Source organism: Molothrus aeneus, chromosome 2 (genome assembly GCF_037042795.1).
Source record: "Molothrus aeneus isolate 106 chromosome 2, BPBGC_Maene_1.0, whole genome shotgun sequence".
NCBI lineage: Eukaryota > Metazoa > Chordata > Aves > Passeriformes > Icteridae > Molothrus > Molothrus aeneus.
The window spans coordinates 112,697,681-112,716,113 of record NC_089647.1 but is presented as its reverse complement, the minus strand read 5'-3'; the positions used below and the strand labels follow the sequence as shown (position 1 = coordinate 112,716,113).

The following is an 18,433-nucleotide window of genomic DNA, read 5'->3' as shown; positions in this document are numbered from 1 at the left end:
TTACATGTGTCTCAACAAAACTTTGATTGTGTAAAAATTCTATATTACCACAACTCAAGTGTTGTGGTAATAGGAGTTCTATTTCACAGAGTCATGTGAGTTCTCCATTTCACAGAATCATAGAATTTGCTTTCCTTCCCTGTTTTTCCCCTTTTTCCACCTGACAAAAGATAATGTGCCTTTATCAATTAGGCAAACACAGGGGGGAAAAAGAAGTTTCAAGTACATAAACAATATCATTCATAAATAAAACTTGGCTTTCTCTTGACCATTGGTTTGGTGTGAAACAGAATTTGTGGGCAGGACAGCTGAGGAGAAACTGAACTAGCTCAAGCCAGTGGTGAAAGAATCCAGGAACTGTACTCAGGACACTGGGAGGCTAAAAAATTACAGGAGCTCACAGTATTTGTGTGAAAAGCGCCTAAGGAAGACAGAAGTGAGCAGGGAATGAAAAACTTCTCTTTCCCACACTGCTAAAAGGTACCTTTCTTTCTAATATGCATCCTTGTCCCATCCAATACTGGTCCCTCCCATGCAGGTATTTTATAGACCTGTTGACATTTTATTAAAAGTAGTTTTGCTCCTCTGATACACAGATTCTATCACCAGAAACCCCTTTGCTATCCCTGTCCTGCAGCTTTACACAAAGCCCAAGCCTCTGGACACAGCCATGGCACCAAGAAAAGCACTGGAGGTTAATTTTAATATTCAGACATTTATACTTTGGGAGAATTTGTTGTAGAGATTGTAAGGCAACCTTTAAGGGTCAAGTAGTCCATGTTAATAGAGACTTTCAAAGCTGAAGTCATTCCTACTCATATTTCTGCTAAAACATAGAAATTTTCATAAATACAATAAGCACAGACAGGATTTTTACAACCACCAATCCATCCTCACTGTCAGACACAGCAGCTGCTTTATCCTCAGGGAAAAAAAAACCCTTCAGCACAGTTCTGTGGCTCAGTCTGCTGCCCCAAAGGACCTTGTTCTTCAGCCACAGCAGGGTTTACCCTTCAGGATTTCAAGCAACAACATTTTATATATATATATATATGCATATTATATATATATATATATTTAGTTTATTCCTTTTTGCTACCAGCTCATTTTCCCTGTGGGAATAGCACTATCTTCTTGACATGCAAAAGTCCAGACTGCACATCCATGGATGGAGAATGGAATGAAGGGGTTCTGTCAGCACAGACGTGTTTGACCCAGCCCAGGATTTGCATCCCCAGCAGTCATGCAAACCTTGCCCTTTATACACTGGGGCACACTGACTCCATGTGGCAGGACACAGAATATGCTTCAGACATTCCTTTTTCTTTTCCTTGCACTTCACACAACCTTGTGTGTGGCTGTGAACTTTGGAAATAAATTTTGGGAACAGAAGGAACAGGATCCATACTTTTTTTTTTTTTTTTCTGTGAGAAGGGCGACACGGGGATGAAAGAATTCATGAATTGTGTTGGTAACAGTGTTTTTCACACAAATACTCACCAAGAACACGCAGTAAAATACAAAGGCTATATATATATATATATATGTATATATATATAAAAAGAATGCTTTCTCAAATGTTTATTACAGGATGAAATAAGTCTAATTGAAAAAAATTCACATCCTGAAATTGATCAAAGGGGACTGATTGCTCTTCAGGCCTATTAGCTAAAAGCAAGATTGAAAGAGGAGGTTTTAAAAATTACATAAAACTGTATCACATTCTTCTTTCAGTTTGTAATTGGTTTGATTGAAACTTGACTAGAAGACCATAAAAATTTGTTTCAGCATTGGATCAGCTCTCTGGCTCAAGTAGCACTATCACTGTCTGATGGGTACAAGGTTTTTCCCATGACTAAAATGGAAATAACTGGTAATATTTTCCTCCACACCACACTCACGCCCACCCCAAAACCCCAAATTCCACCTACTTTACTGATGTTGTTAGATATAAGACCTAAAGAAGATAAGAAACAAAGACAATTCCTGTTTTGCCCCTTTGTGTCTTCACGTTTCAGTCTCTACCAGCTGACCACAAGGACATTCCACCCACTGTGAACAAGGTCTTCAGATGCCATTTCCAGACTTGGAAAGAAGTGACATGGTATGGCTGAAAGGGTTTCTGTACATCACAAGTGCTGCAAAATTTAGGATTTCCCTGCTTTGGTTAAGGTGTGTGATGATGCACCTGTCAAATCTCAATCTTAGTGCACAACTGCAAGGGGGTGTTAAATTTGTGGTGAGATTTTTTTTTTCCCTTTTCTGTTATTTTTTTAAGACAGTGCAAGGTCTAGAGACAGCATGAGAACCTCAGACTGGGGTGTTGCAGGGTGATCTGCCAATTCCATCTTAAATTTCGTTGTATAAACGATGAAATAAAATTCCCATCTCTGTTTGGTATCCAGCAAACAATCCTAGTAGAAATTTTCCAAAGGTCTGTGTGTTTTTTCTGTGTCTCTGAGTACTGTCCATGCCCAAGTATAAATTAGTAGCTGTACATCTGCTGCTGCTGCTGCTCTGTCTGGACGGGCTGCTGGCCCGGCTGCTGCGGCGCGGCCGGCGCCGGGGGCTGCAGCACATCAGTCTGAGGCACTGACCTCCAGCTCAGGGGGTGCTGTTCTGTCATCTGGGGGTTCCCCAGGGGAGCAATGGAGTTCACCAGGGTGGTCAGGTTTATGAAATGGGCCACAGACTGGGGGTTGGGAGCCTCGGGCTGCGGTGGGAGCTGGATGTCGCTCTGGCGGTTGTGCAGCACGGCCGAGCCGCTGACGGTGTCGAAGGTGACGGTGAGGATGGAGCTGTCCAGCTGCAGCTGCCTCTCTGGGGGACACAGGTGGCCCACGGCCACGGGCTGCAGGTTGGTGAACTGGGTGCCAGCTGCCGTGGTGATGGGGGTCACCGTGATGTTGGTGAGTCCCACCGAGCTGGAGGGGGCTGAGACGTTCGGGTCGCTGAGCGTCACCACCACCTGAGGAGAAGCACAAACATCACTGAGGGTCACTGAGGGTCACCACCACCTGAGGAGAAACACAAAGGGCACTGAGGGTCACCACCACCTGAGGAGAAACACAAGGGTGACTGAGCATCACCACCACCACCTGAGGAGAAGCACAAAGGTCACCACCACCTGTTTGAGGACAAACACAAAGTTGACCTCAGCCTCAGTGACCTGATCACTCAGCAGATTCTGAGTGACCACCAAATACCAGGGAAGTGCTGGTGGGCTCACGTGGTGCCAGCGAGAGAAGCCACACACAGATGGGAAAGTAGGAAATTTGGAATGTACCAACTTCCAAGTGTAGAAGTAAGATGGTGATGGGAGAGAGGGATATGGAACATTCAGAACAAACAGACAAATTAACTTTCATTCTTTTAATCCCAGCTTCAGCCAGCTAGTGATATCTACACTGTGATATCAACAAATTGATCTAACCCCAGAGGAAATAAAACAAACATGAGGAGCTTATTGGTCCAACTTCTTGGGTTTTTAAACCCATCTTTGTGTTACCACAATTTATCCAATCAGCTCCAAATGTTCCAACCACTCTTTTGTGATGTTTTTTTAACCAAAAGAAGGGTTATCCCTCTAAGGAATGCCACCCATCACCCTCCTCCTGCAGCTCACCTGTTGGATGCTCTGGACAGCTGAATTAGTCTCATCTCCAACATTCCCTGTGAATTCACCTTCCTTCTCTGTGTATTCACTAAAGGCAGGGTCCTCAGGCACTTGAGCTTCCTCCTCCTCACTTGACTTTTGTTTTCTTTTCTGGCCACTTTTAGGAGCTTTTATGTGCTGCTTCCCTTCTGGTAGTTCACCCTGTTCCAAGGCTAATTCCGGCTGCAGCAACACATTTCCAAACAGAGCATCAAGTCTTTTTGCTTAGTGAGGTTCCAAGAAAGAGACAATCACCTGAAGCTGGTTTATTGTCAGTTCTCAAGCAAAGAAACAAACTTTAGCAAAATCCTCACTCCAGGGATTGAGACCTCACCCTGTAATTACATTCTGCCTGTTATACAACCAAGCAGATCAGCAGCTTGTGGCTGCTTGGACATGTTCCACTGGGGCTGACTCTCTAAAAAAGCACATTCCTCACCCATCAGCCCACACCCAGCTGTGTTCTGTACCCAAAAAGTGCTGTCCCACCTCACCCTGCAGCAGGCCTGGAGCTCACCTGAACAATCCCAATTGAAGAGGCATCAATGGTGGTTGTCTCTGGCAGTGGCTCTAAATCATCAATCCTCACTGAAAGAATCTGAACACAGAGAGGTGTCAGCTGCAGCACTGCAAACCACAGTCAAACAGCACAGCATTTCCCTAATAAACCCCATCACCAAGCAATAGTGATGTAGTCTAGCACTTTACATGTAGTACTTAATACACGGAGTTAAGTGTGGCTTTTTAAAATAACCTTTTGGCATATCACCTTTTCCCTCTTGCTGAAATCCAGCAAAATTTAAACACAGTAGAAGAACATGTCCATTTTCATATTCTAGACAGAACATAACGCTGTGGAACGTGATGAATTCTACAGAAAACAACGTGTTTGGAAAAAAAAAGTATTATGTTATCATTTCAATTTATAAACCTATCAACTGTGTCCTATTTCATTATTTTCAGATGAATCTACACATCTCAGCTCATCAAAGAATAGAGACAAACTGCCCTCTGGATTTCAGATATGTAGCTGCATTTTAAATCCCCAAATCAATAAACAAAGCATTTTGTTGACTTCCTTCACAATCATCATGATAAAACAGCAAAGCAATGCTAATGAAAAATTGGTAGTTAAAAAAATGTTAAAAAGCTTCAAAGGGAACAGACAAGCCTTTATCAAACCTAAACAGGAAATGCTGAGGAGAAACACAATATTTAGAACACAGAAAAAAACCCTGCTGGGGTCAGACAAAACATCCCTCTAATCCACATCCTCTCCAGTCAGCATTCATCTTTAATACTGAGAATAATTTTGCACCATCAACAGATGCTGCCATCACCTCTCTATTCACCACTTCTTTCAGATCACTTCTGAAAACAGAGAACACAATGGGGAAAAAAGAATCCATTATACTCACTAATAGATGGAGACAAAACATGAAAAATATACATTTAAACCAGGGTAGAAACAGAAAAGAGATTTAAATAATCAGAAGAACTTCATCTTTAGGGACTGAGAATCAGATAGTGAAATGGCTGATTCAGTTAAGTCCATGTTTCACAGATACTACTTAAAATTGGGCCCAAAAGAACAGGAAAAAGAGAGAGGGAAACACAGCAACTCCTTTCAAGTCACCAAAAGTCATAAACATTCTTTTAAAAGAAAAAAAAAAAAAATTAAAAATTCCATAATCCAGCGCTCAAACTCACTCACCTCTGGGTGTTTACGCCTCATGTGTCGACTCATGGAAGCCCTGGTGGAAACCTTTGTGCCACACAGCTGACAGCTCTGGGCTTCCACCTTGTCATGGGTGAGCTGGATGTGCTTCTGCAGCATGTAATCAGTGACATACTTCTTATCACACACTGAACACGTCCACTGTTTTCCTACTGGTGGCAGAGGGAAGGAAGGAAACCCAATGGATGAACATCAGATTGCCAACGCCTCAAGGAGAGCAATAATTGATGTTTGGTAACAGGATGTGCAACGTTAGTTCCAAGACTGGCCAGTCTAAATCAAAATTAAGGAGCAAAATTAAGGTATTTTTGCTGGATATTGCTTTTTAGAGGGTTTACCTGTATGAATCAACTTGTGAGTCTCCATTGTGTTTCTCTCGCTGAAGGTCTTGCCACAGAGCTCACACATGAAATCTTTGATTCCTGCATGAAAAGCACATTTGGCACCTGTGAAAGCAGTCTAAAGGTATCTGGGACAATCCTGAGGTTTTTATTAGTAACATTAAAAAATAAAAATCACAGACAACAAAAAAAAAAAGGCTGAAGCCTACCTTCACCAGCTACTTTTAGCTGAACCATTCCACTATATCCAGCAGAAAATAAATATCAGAGAAACTGATGTGGGAAGTAAAACTTTGTTTTGGGAAATCACAACCTGAACACTAATTTAAATCCCCAACACTGCAGAGCTACTCTAGACCAAGAACCTTTAAAAAAAAGCAAAACTTGATACCAATTAATCTGCATTTATTTCTAGAACAAGGGGTCCTAGCTGAGGACAGGACAAAATCTCACTTTTCAAAGAGCAGAACATACATATTTTATTAGTTTTTGTCATACTGTCTGACTGCTCTAGGTAAGAATTCTCCTGGGAAAGATTTAATTGATTCACTGCAACTTTTGTCCATCTCTGGAGCTCTCACCTGTGTGTCTCTTGTAATGTTTCAGCATGTTGACTTTCTGTGCAAATTTTCGGTGACATTCCTTGCACTCATATTCCTTAATCCCCTTGTGCAGCTTCATGTGGTGACGAAGAGCATGTTTTGTCTTCATTCCTGTGAGGCAGAAGGCACAGGACACTTAGTCCATCACTCCCACCTTCAGGGGAGAAATCAGGCTCATGTTGTTAACCAACAGCTCTATTTTATATTTGCTGCAAGTCCACAGTTGCATATTTTTAATTGTTTACGTAGCAATGCATTTCATCATTATTATTTTTATTCCATAAAAAAAAGCTCTGGAAAAAATCTGAGTAATCACTGATAGAGAAACAGCAGGGACAAGCAAAGATAAAACATCCTTAGAGGTGTCAGACTTATTACTGTCTTTCACTAAAATACCAGCTCAGATTTGTTCAAGTTATAACATGAGAAATTAAAGAAGTCAAAGTGACTTTGACTCTTAGGGCTCTTACAGAGAGAAATTACTCTATTTTTTAAGCCTGTAAAAAGCCTACAATGAAAAGATCAACTTGCATTTTCTTTTGTACTGCAAATCAGGCATTCTTCAACCTGACAGAAACAAATTCTACTAAAATCAGTATTGTGTTATAGCCCATGAAACCAAACTGTACAAAATTAGGGCAGCTCACGTAACAACAATGCTGCTGATTAATACATTTTCTACCTCTCAAAAATGCAGGATTTACAGCACTGCCACTACTCTCAGCATGGCAGTTGTTTTAATTCAGATATTCACCTGCTATTCAGTATCACAGTGAATGGAAAACAAGGCAGCAGACATACCTTTGCCACACTCTGCACACAAGTATTCTCGGATATTATCATGGACTCGCATATGTTCTTTTAACATGTCTTTTCTAGCAAATGATTTGCCACATTGCTCACAAGCATGACTTTTTACACCTTGAAAATAAATTTAAAAGACAACATAAAGAAAAAAAAATGTTAATGAGTAATGTGCATCTCCTAAAAACTGATTAAAGTGGTGAATTAGAGGGCAACAGCACACCTATGCTGACAAGCACACCTTTCATGGATATTGTAGCCCAAAGTAAATTAGAAGACTTTGGAGAGAGAAAAGCTGGCTTTTTGTGTGAGAAAAAACAGATGAAGCCTGAGGTAGGAGAAGACTGCATAGCATGAAATAGTAATGAGCTGTTAAAAATGATTTTGCAATAGCAGGTTTGAGCCTGTGTAATGGTGAGAAGGTGGCATGGATAAGAATTTGGGGAAGAACAGAATACAGAATTAGATGAATCCTGCAAACATATTAACTAGGAATTTGGACTGTGTGTCCAGATCAAATCTCTTCATTAATATTCCCTGCTTTAGAAAACTGGTTTACTCTAAAAGAATAAATATTATATTTGTCTTGTCGTAACACAGAGTGAAAATACTCTAGCAAAAAAAAAAAAAAAAAAGGCAGGCACTGGCAACAGAAATTTCTCTTTGGTATTGGTAATTATAAAGAAACGACATTTTTACCTGTATGTATAAGCTTATGTCTTTCCAGATTTCCTATACTGTTAAAAATCCTGCCACAGATTTCACATGGATGGATGTATCTGAAACCAAAGAGACCAAAAACTGTGATTTTTCTCTCGAGGCAGAGGTGATTCTCAGGCATCTCTGTCACTAAGTGTATTTCATTTGCTAATACTAATTACTCCAAAAATTCCTTGAAGCACAAGTTTTTCTAAATGAGCCTTAAGAAACCCCCAAGTTAACTGCAAGCTTGGAGCAGTCTGGCATTGCTATACACTCAAATTTTTTTCAAAACTATTTATTAAAATCACTGATTCACATTTTGCAAAGCCCAAACTGGGGGGCTGCTGACTCAGTGACCCGTGTGAAGCCAATCACCAGCGGCACACATTTCCAAATTTCACAGTTATTTTAGCACAGCCAAATTCCCTAAGAGCCCCCCAGGAGGCAGAACCATTAGAACTCCAAGCAGGCAGCTCTTCTCAGTGGAACAAGCCTTACTTCTGCACGTTGGGGTCGGGCAGGTTCTCCCTGTGGATGACCATGTGCGCGTGGTACGTGGCCTTCAAGGCGAAGCGCCGGTTGCAGATGCTGCAGCCATAACCCTTCTCCTTGTGCACGTCCATGATGTGCTTCAGGTACTCCTTCCCTCTGCCAAAGGTCAGCTGGGGAATGAACCAATAGTGAATGGAAGGGGGAAAAATGTCCTCGGGCACAGCAAGGAGCGGGTAACATCAAGCAGAAATAAATATCCTGTGCAGCACTAAAATCCTGTATGCCACTGGATGAAAAACCTGTGACAGCAGGGTTTAGGCCTGAAACTCTTTGGACATTACAAGCACGCTGCTACAGGACTTCAGTTGACTCTATTTCTCTGGATGGAGATGGTGTCTCCACTTCTGCACAAGAAGAAGACCTTGAGTTGCTCATGCACTGAGAAACAGCCAGGTTTAACCTGCACCAGCTCACCTTGACTACAGTGAGCAGCTTTGGTCACCACAGTATAGGGGTGATATTAAACTACTGCAGAATGTCCTGAGAGCTACAGAGATGGTAAAGGGTCTGCAGGGGAAGTTTTGTGAGAGCCACTGAGGGCACTTGGTCTGCTCAGCCTGGAGAAGGGGAGGCTGAGGGGAGACCTCACTGCAGTCACAGCTCCTTGTGAGGGGCAGGCACTGATCTCTGCTCTGTGCTGACACTGACAGGACTTGGGGAAATGGCCTGAAGTTGTGTCAGGGCAGGTTTAGGTTGGGTATTAGGAAAAGGTTCTTCCCCTAGAGGATGGCTGGGCACTGAGCAGGCTCCCCAGGTTCTGGTCACTGCAGCAGCCTGGCAGAGCTCAGGGAGTGTTTGGACAATGCTCTCAGGCACATGGGGGGATTCCAGGGGCTGCACACAGCCAAGAACTGGACTCAGTGAGCCCTGAGGTCCCTTCCAGCTCAGATTATTCTGTGATTCTGTAAGATTGAAGAGATCACAGATGGAGGAAATGCCTGCTGGGCTCTGGGGGCATGGAGCTTTGGCAGCAGCTCCCTTCCAGAAGGGCTGGAATCTCCAGGCACTGCAGGGCAGTGACTCTGGCTCAGCTCCTGGAGGGGCTGCAGCTACAACAGACAGGTGCTGCACTACTGAGCTCCAGATGTGCACATCCAGATGTGCTCCAGCATGCCAGGGTGATGTGCCATAATGACATGGCCTTTTGCTCCAATTCTGGAACTAGGCAGGGCATTTCTAACAGCACTGCACATCTTGGTGAAGGTGTACTTTGACACCAAGTAAACCAGATTTTTTAAGAGCTCAGAAGAGAGATTTCTCCAGGAGTTACTTGTATTTGTTCTCCCTTTGGCTGTTCAGTGTCCCCATCTCCTCACATCAAATCCCATTTCCCACAGCTGTGCCTTTACACAACTGTTTACTACACAAACACCTGCAAAAGCACTAAAAACCCTTCAATTTCCAAAAAGATCTTTCTGATTTGAATGGCCGAACTGCCCTCACTTGGAAGTACAAAATTTTATATAGTTTATGTACCCATGAAATGTCAGGCAAGAAAATCAGCACAGTGAAAGCAAGAACATGATGAACTGCTGTGGCACCACAACTTCACATATTTACTGACACAAAATTAAAATCAGTTTGCACTGAAAACCATCTGCCAGATAAGAAAACTGAAATATTATTATCTCCAGGTCTTAAAATGAAGGTAAATTAAGAACTTTCACCACATTAAGTGTGGGCTGTGAAATAAGCTCTGATTTCCAGGGTCAATTCAGTGGCTGAACAACCAAAAATCCCCTGTCCCTGTGTCAGTTTTGCTGTTCTCACTGAGTGGTTTTGCACCCCACCTGCCCCAGCACAGTGTGCTCACCTGGGGAGGGCACAGAGTCCTTAAGGACCCATTATTTCTTTAGAAAATGGCAAAAGCCTCACAGTGAGAGGTTTAAAAAATCTTCCTCTCCCAGCTGACAACTGAGTGAATCACATTCCAGCAGCACTTCCAACACCATCCTGTTTGCAATGGAGCAGGGTGAAAATAAACAGTCACTCTGAACACAAGCAGCAGTCTTACTCCTCCAAACTGGGTATCCACAAAAGAACCTTCTGACCTCATAAAAATTAACCAATTTGTGGACTCTATCAATCAGAAATGCTGCCACCATTTAAAGTTGCACATATTTGAAAGGTAGTTTGAGATGTGAGTGCTCCTTTATTGATTCTTCCTCCAGTTTTGCTTGTTTTCTTCCTCACAGGAAAAAGTGAATGTGTCTGTCTTTCCTTTTTTTAGTGTTTATCATCCCCCTTGCTGGACACCACCTCAGTTCTTATGGAATAGCCTCAGTTCACAGATCAGAGGTAACAGCACTGCAGAAGACAGCAGACCTGAGAACTTGCCTTCTCTCTGAGAGCTTTAATGTTATTTAAAATTCTGAATTATTTATAAATTCCTCCACTCCCTCCCCCATCCCAAAACAAGTTAATTTGAAAGTATTTAAAGCTACCTGGCACCTTTTGCAGCTATACTTGTGAGGCTCTAAATCTGCACTTTCATCAGAGTTGTCATCATTTTCCTCTGATGAGATTCCAATTTTACCAATGAACTCTTCCCTCTGGTGATCATCCATTAGGGCTATGTCCTGTGTAAAGTAAAGGGAAAGAATATTTTGTTTTAATAGATTAAACTTCTTCAAAAAGTAAGGCCTGGTCACCTTTTGCTTCCATGTAGACTGCTTTGCATTAACTGCTGTAATATTATTTATTTTGAATATCCTCCTGCTTCATTCAATACAGAGTTTCTGTATTGAATATGTCCATATAAGGGGTAACTTATTCAAACAAGTAATTTTAATTTTTCTGCATATAAAAGGAATTTTAATATAAAGACACTCAGCTGGTACAATATTACATCAATAAAAGCATCTTTATCAGCACCACTGAATGATACAATTCCCTTTTAATTTCATTTCATTCCTTACAATTCAGTGTTGACAAAACAATCTGATTATTAACACAATACCTTAAAATGGACATGAATATGATCTCTCAGCACATCCACCCTGAAAAATTTACGTCCACAGATCTCACAGGTGTATTTCTTGTCTCCATGTGTTAGAAGGTGTTTGTTCATGTTGCTCCTACATGAAAATACCTAAAAGGAAAAGAGAAGGAAGGATTTTTGGATCATGTCCAGCTGGGCTACAGTTCTTTGATACCTATCCAGTGCTGAGCACAGAACACATTTACTGTCACATTTACTGTCTTTTTTTATTCCTTCTGGCCAGAAACATGCAGGAGCTCCTGTTAGCAGTCTGCCTCAGAACTGCTGGCATGGCAAAATCCAGGGGCAGAGTTCCAAGGAACTGACTGAAACTAGCCATTTGTCAGGGGTGGACATCCAAAAAAAGGCTACAGCAGAATTATACAGAGTAGAATTTGAAATAGTTAGACAGTGTCTTTTGAATCATCAATGTTCCATCTATCTCTAAAAAGATATAGCCACAAAATCTACCTTGACTGATATGAAACATAACCAAAGCATCAAAATCAGAGGTCTGAAGATCAGCTGAAGAGTTCTTGAGTGCCTTTTGCACCATGAATCATTAAACATTTATAAAATCACAAGTTAACCCACACTCCTTGTGACAACAGTGACTTATGATCATGAGTGTTGAACATTCAAATGCAACCATGCCATGACTACACCATGAATTCAGTTTTATTCCCCATGGAAAAGGATTCCCAATGTTAACTCCAGCTGTTTACAACCAGCCAGAAAAACTTTATTTTAAATAACATAAGCCATGAGATCTCACTGACACACACAGTGGCCATGTGACACTCTCCATTGTGCTGGGTGTCCTAAGGAAAGTTCAAGCCTGAAATGCACTTTTGCTCTCATCCCTGTGCTAACAGCTCCCACCATCCATGGCTACGGTGGGCTTGGATAAATAATGGAGCTACAGGTGTTTGAAGAGGAATATCCTGACTGGACTCCACACCCTACATGGGCAGCTGTTCCAGAGCTCTGCCACCCTCAGTGTGAGGAATTTCTTCCCCATGCTGAGGTGGAATTTGTTGTATTTTGCTTTATGGCCGCTGCTCCTCGTGCCATTGCTGAGTGTGATATTCACATTCTCTGAACAGAGAGTGACATAATTCTCTCTCCCAGGATTTTGCCTGAAGAAGCACAGAGAGAAGAAGAGAAAACAATTCTTACCTCTATTCTCTCTGTGTTTCTCTAGGCAAAATCCTGGGAGAGAGAATTATGTCACTCTCTGTTCAGAGAATGTGAATACCACAGTTTAGCACCACCGGAAAGAGTCTGGCACCATGCTCTGACACCCCTTGGAGAGATTTAAATGTATGGATGGATCCCCTCAGTTTTCTCCTCTCTGGACTGAACTGCAGCACCCTGGAGCCACAATGCAGAGCCTCTCATGGCACACTGGCACAAGCTCCTACCTTCCCACACACGGGGCAGCCCGAGGGCTCCTTCTTGTAGCGAACCATGCTCTCCGTGCTGTGCTCAAAGTCTTCTCTCTTCACACGCCTCACCCCTTAACACAGCAGTCCCCATCAAAAAAAAAAAACAAAGCAAGAAATAAACCATGGCTTTCCACTCCAGCCTGCAGGCCTGCTCACAAGGAGACTGGGAAGAAGAGTGAAACCCTCATTGCAGGATTGAATTGCTAACAAAAGGGTGATTTCTGAATTATAATGTGTTTTAAGAATATAGAAGCAGTCTGCCAGAGTGATGTGTTATGGGTTATGGTTATGAAAGCAACTGCAAAGTGACAGAAAACACTTTTGTCAAAAACATTTTTGTCAACACCAGGAAAGAGGCAGATCTAGTAGGCCTTGGCACTTCAATCTGGATCTGGCCCAGAAATTCACCCTCACTAAGAAAGAGAGGAGAGGAAGTCTCTAAGGAGAGATGCAACCATCCAGCATCAGCTGTAATGCTCAGAGAGGATTTCAGACCTCTTTCTCTGCTACTTTCAGGAGGGCAGAGGGCTCCTGCTCTTCTGTGACAGCTGAAAATGAGACACTTTCAGTGTCTCACAGCCCCTTGTCCTCTGGTTCAGGACACAAAATAAACAATCTGGCTGCTTTTTTTTTTTTTAATCACTTTTGGTTTTATCTTCTAAGTCACTAACCACATTTTAATACAAGTTGAGCAATGTACCAACTTTTTCCAGTCTTTGAGTACCTGTAATATCCTCAGATGCTTGAGATTTTTAATAGCTAACTCTCATAATCTCATTTTCATATATTCTCAAGTGTTTCAAAGATAACATGCTGACACTGTATTTATGTAGTAGTCACTCTCAGCAAGTTAACTCTCTGCCTTCAGATTTTCAAGTTACCACACAAATTTTAAAAAAGGAAGAATAGGATGCAAAGAAAGAAAAAAAAATTAAAATCAGCCAGTCTAAACTGCTGCATAACAAGCCATGCTGCTTTCACATGACTGTTAATAGCTCTGGACCCACTACTGTTATTTTTCATAAATGTAACATTTTGCTGAAACTTGAAATTCTTGATCAGGTAACTGATTAATAAAAAGACAGCCACCATTCAAGAAGATCTAATGCACACTATGATTTCCTTAACCTGCCCACCTCCACTGCTATTTCAGGAGAAATAATTAGGTTGATCTGCAGGAAATTTACCTTCCAAGTGCCGCCTCTGATGGTCCAGCATGACATCCTTCCTGTAGAACATCTTATTGCAGATCTCACATGCAAACTTCTTATCCCCATGCTTTTTCTTGTGTTTTGAAAGGTTGCTGTTTGTAGAGAAGAATCTGAAACACATCTCACACTGGAATGTCTTGTCATCTGTAAGCAAGAGAAAGCATGCAGCTCTTTAGAGCTGAAAACAGCTTTTGTATGTTTGTGAGACAGGTGGTTCCTCTGTTGGATCTGGGTTTCAAACATGGAATCCATCACTATGCTCTAAGGGCAATTACCTGTGTGATTCTGGACTGAACACTATTGTGGGGCCATAAAAGTAACCAGGATGGCATTTTTGAGCATAAGATCACAGCAGAAATAATATGAGTAACCACAAGGGATGGCTATGGGAGAAAAGCACAGGTTGGAGTGATACTAAGAAAAAAACATTTAGAGACTACTGAAAGTATAAAGCTGAAGAAAGCTGAAGAAAACTGCAATCCCAAAAAACTACAAATTACCACTAATACTGGTCCTGTACCCAGTTCCTTTGTTTCAGAGGAGTGAGGTGGAATTTAGTTTTAGGGAAAAAAGTTAAACAGAGATTATCTGTAAACAAAGGAAACACCAGTCAGGATATTACACAGGTAAGCAGAAGATACTAAAAAATCCCAATTCCTAAGTGGATGTGTTGCTCTACAGATCACTGGTTACACTTTTCTTATCAAAAACCCAGGATGAAGACAAAAACCTAAATCCCTACTCCCCTTCTGTAGTTTCTCTGCTGAGATGGATTTGGGGACATCTTCCCAGAATGCAGCAGAGATGCCAGAGGAAGAGTTATCCATGCTCACCTGTCCTGCAGTTGTGGAATTCCAATGCACTCTCTATCCGAAAGGCCTTCTCACACGTGGTGCACTTGTATCTGTACTCACTGTCCACCTGAGGATCACAAACAGGAAAAGCAAAGTCACATCTGACAGAGAAATTCTAAACCTCAAACACCTCCTCTGCTTTCCGTCCTTTCCAATTTCTAATCCTTCAAGAGGGCATTTATCTACACAGTGGTGCAAAGTTCTGATGCTGTATCATCCTGCCATGCTCCTACATCTGAGCTATAAAAAACCCCAAAAACTATGCTCCTGTGTGGATGTGGAACATCTGGTCCAACACAGACACAGAAGGTTTGAGAAGCAAGATGTGATCTGACTCATCTTCCAGAAGAGGTGGCAGCAATCTGAGAGTTAAGGACCCTGGTACCAAGCAACAATGGAAATTGTCACTAATAAGGTGCCACTACAGGTGGGTTTAATATTTCTATGGCAGCAGCATAAAAAGGCAGAGTTCATACATTAAAGGAATGAAAAGTGGGGAGAAATCAAACAGGACAAGCAAATAAGAATGTAACAACCCTATTTAGCAGCATAACTCAAGTCAGATCTCACCTCTATATCATGCAGGTCCAGCTAATTCCAGCTTGTATTGCTGGAATTGATGCCTGAAAGCAATTTTCTATAGAAAAAGGGTTTGCACATGCTCAAAAGCATTTTTCAAATCCATCAATTATTCTAAGATAAGATGTTACCATCCCCTCTCTGTCCTTTCTCACTCCCATGGGATACCTGCTCACATGAGCAGGGCACGCTCACACCTGGAATCTCACTGTGCCTTTGCACAGAAACCCTGCAAGAGCCCCTTCCACTCACTTCATTCCTGCTGTGCTTGTATGAAACGTGCTGCTTCAAGCTCTCCTTCCTGCTGAACAGCTTTGCACATTCCTCACATTTAAACAGTTTGTCACCTGAGGGGGTCAATCAAGATGAAAGGGAAATAGTCAGTGATTGATAATAACCAACTCCAGGCAAGGCAGGGGAAACCAAAGCACAAGCAACTGCAAACACACAGGCTGGTGATGAAAAATTTAGTATTTCAGCAGATCTGACCAGTGGATTTTAACCATTTCCAACAATTTTGGTTTAGTTCCCCCACCCTTTTTCAGTGATGATTTTTCATAGAACCCTTAGAATAGGACACAGACCCCTGAAACTGCAAATCACAGGTGGAAAAACACCTGACACTTACACAGCTGTGTTACCCACGTGCCTGTGAAGGTGGGGGTGATATTTATGTATCAATTTAAAGGCAATAAAATCTTTGGAAAAAATATCACATCCTTGCCCTCATTTAAAAGATGTACCTAATTCAAATTTTAAATACTTTCAACTTCAATTCTGCATTATCTATTGCAATAGATAACAAAGATAGATTAGATAGATAGATAGATAGATAGATAGATAGATAGATAGATAGATAGATAGATAGATAGATAGATAAATAGATAGATAAATAGATAAATAGATATCTTCTATATCTCAGAACAGAGATCTTCTCATGCTTTGGTCTAAAAAATTAAGTTTCCTAGAGAGACTTAAAAGAAAGAAAAAAGCAAAACCAGCTCTCTTATAAATACATATCCCAATCCCTAAAACGAGCCCTGCTCGTTTTAACTCAAAGGTGGAACCAAGACATAAAATCAATGAAAATCAAGACATAAAATCAATTCCAGGCAAGGGAAAAGCCAACCCACCATGAGAACGGATGTGCCTGCTGAGGTTGCTGCTGTTCTGGAAGATCTTACTGCAGATGCTGCACTGATAGACCCTCTTGTGCTCCCCCAGCTGCTTTATCAGCTTCCGCCGAATCCCGTGTCTACTGGAGAGAATGAAACTTCTTTTGAGGGACATGGTGTTTTGGTGATGAGCAAACCTACTGGATTAGAGAGAAAGGCAGGGACTGAAAGCTAGCCCAAAGGTTGCAACAGAGCTAGTAAAAACTAGAGGAGTGTTAAAAACTCAGCTCCTGGCAGGAGGGAGGGGGCCTGGATGGAGCTTCCCCAGCTCCAAGGTGCTCCCCTGGCCACCCCCTGGAAGCTGCAGAAGTCACTCATTCCAGATTTTCTTCACCCAGAACCATAGAGGCAAAAAGCAGCAGCAGAAATTCTCTTTGCAGGCCCCTCAGAGGAACAGAAAGGGTCTGTTCTGCTCTGAAAACATCAGCACTAGCTCAGCTTAGGAAGCTTGGCAGCCCCCACATCAAAGCTGTATTTGGGCAGAGGGCAGCAGGCTGCCAAGCAGCACTGCGCCATTTCCCAGCACAACCATCTGCTGAAATGACTTTTGATGGCTCTGTGTCTGCTAAGGACTTCAATATATACCATTACTAGCTAATTCATAAAAACTGAGTGCTCTATTATACAAAAAAAAACACCAAAAAACAATTCAAAAGGCCAATTTTACCAAGACAAAAAGACATCAAAGAATCTGAATTAATCATGTGATACTTAAGAGTTTCCCTGAGGTTCTGTTATACTGAAGTTTTCCCCTCCTACTGCTCCAAATCTGGAGTATCACAGCAAAATCAACATGAAGTCATTCATGAGCTAAGATGACAAGCAAGACTGAATAGTAATAAAAATTATTAACATATTCTGAAAGAAAAAATCTCTTCTCCTGTCTTATCACTAACATTCAATGGGAGTAAATTTCACCTTGCAGCTGCAGGAGGCTTTTGGAAACACAGAATAAAAGCAATAACATGATGAAAAAAGAAATTTTCATTTACGTTATGTTCCAAAATCCTACCAGTGTACAAGTGGCACTCAAAATCACCTCTTGAAGCAGCAGCAGCAGCATCACACAATTTTATGCTGATAAAAAAGAGCATCTGTGCACCCAGAAGTTGAGCAGAACTGTTGCATGCTACATCATCTTAGATACAAGTAAGAGGAAATTGTGCATCCCAGAACACTTACTTTGTCACTGAGCTGATGCTGTTTGTGGTGCTGGGCATCTTTCCTAAAACCAGATCCATGATGCTCTCTTCTGGAGCTGGGGGCAGGGCCACCTCCTCTGGAGGGACCTCAGGGACAGCGTCAGCCACACGTTCCACTGCACACACAACCAAAGAAATAAGCACAGCAGTCATGTGGACAGCTGCAAGCAAAACCTCAAATGCAGGATTTGTAATAAGAGGTGGCACTGGACAAATCAATTGTCCACAAACACATTCAAAGAATCATAGAACAGTGTGGGTTGGAAGGGATTGTTAAAAATCAAATCCAATCCCCTGCCATGGGCAGGGACATCTCACCTTTTTCTAACTTCTTACCTTTCCAAGCTATTACTGAAGGGTCAGCTGACCAAGCATCATGAAATTTCCTATTAGAACATCCCTTCAAGGAGGGTAAAGCCCTTTCTAAACTGAACTCAAGGGAGAGAGAGAAAGATTTGTCCTCTTGGGAGGAAGAATGCTTCCTCTCCCGTTCCTTCTTGCAGTTCTCACAGCCTGTGCTTCCCTGGGGCTCTCTACAAACCATCACAGAAGAAGGCAGGTGAATGGCTGCAGGTGCTGCCTTCAAGGCC

General features: G+C 42.0%; 1 protein-coding gene across 4 annotated transcripts in view; it reads right to left on the bottom strand.

The window, feature by feature from the left end:
- Window positions 1-1,518: 1,518 nt before the first annotated feature.
- The window catches only part of PRDM15 (PR/SET domain 15), a 32,215-nt gene continuing 15,300 nt past the window's right edge, over window positions 1,519-18,433 (bottom strand). Inside the window, exons 9-25 of one of the 4 annotated variants that reach the window (XM_066545543.1) lie at window positions 17,824-17,959; window positions 16,600-16,781; window positions 15,719-15,813; window positions 14,867-14,954; window positions 14,010-14,177; window positions 12,799-12,893; window positions 11,354-11,485; window positions 10,839-10,973; window positions 8,341-8,504; window positions 7,840-7,919; window positions 7,138-7,257; window positions 6,316-6,447; window positions 5,732-5,815; window positions 5,370-5,545; window positions 4,173-4,253; window positions 3,626-3,838; window positions 1,519-2,968 (exon numbers count right to left, since the gene is read on the bottom strand). In XM_066545543.1, coding sequence (XP_066401640.1) covers window positions 2,486-2,968; window positions 3,626-3,838; window positions 4,173-4,253; window positions 5,370-5,545; window positions 5,732-5,815; window positions 6,316-6,447; window positions 7,138-7,257; window positions 7,840-7,919; window positions 8,341-8,504; window positions 10,839-10,973; window positions 11,354-11,485; window positions 12,799-12,893; window positions 14,010-14,177; window positions 14,867-14,954; window positions 15,719-15,813; window positions 16,600-16,781; window positions 17,824-17,959 — 2,564 coding nt within the window. In that variant the 3' untranslated portion in view covers window positions 1,519-2,485. The remainder of the gene's footprint in view (window positions 2,969-3,625; window positions 3,839-4,172; window positions 4,254-5,369; window positions 5,546-5,731; window positions 5,816-6,315; window positions 6,448-7,137; window positions 7,258-7,839; window positions 7,920-8,340; window positions 8,505-10,838; window positions 10,974-11,353; window positions 11,486-12,798; window positions 12,894-14,009; window positions 14,178-14,866; window positions 14,955-15,718; window positions 15,814-16,599; window positions 16,782-17,823; window positions 17,960-18,433) is intronic. The other 3 variants (XM_066545545.1, XM_066545544.1, XM_066545546.1) reach the window with 3 other exon arrangements.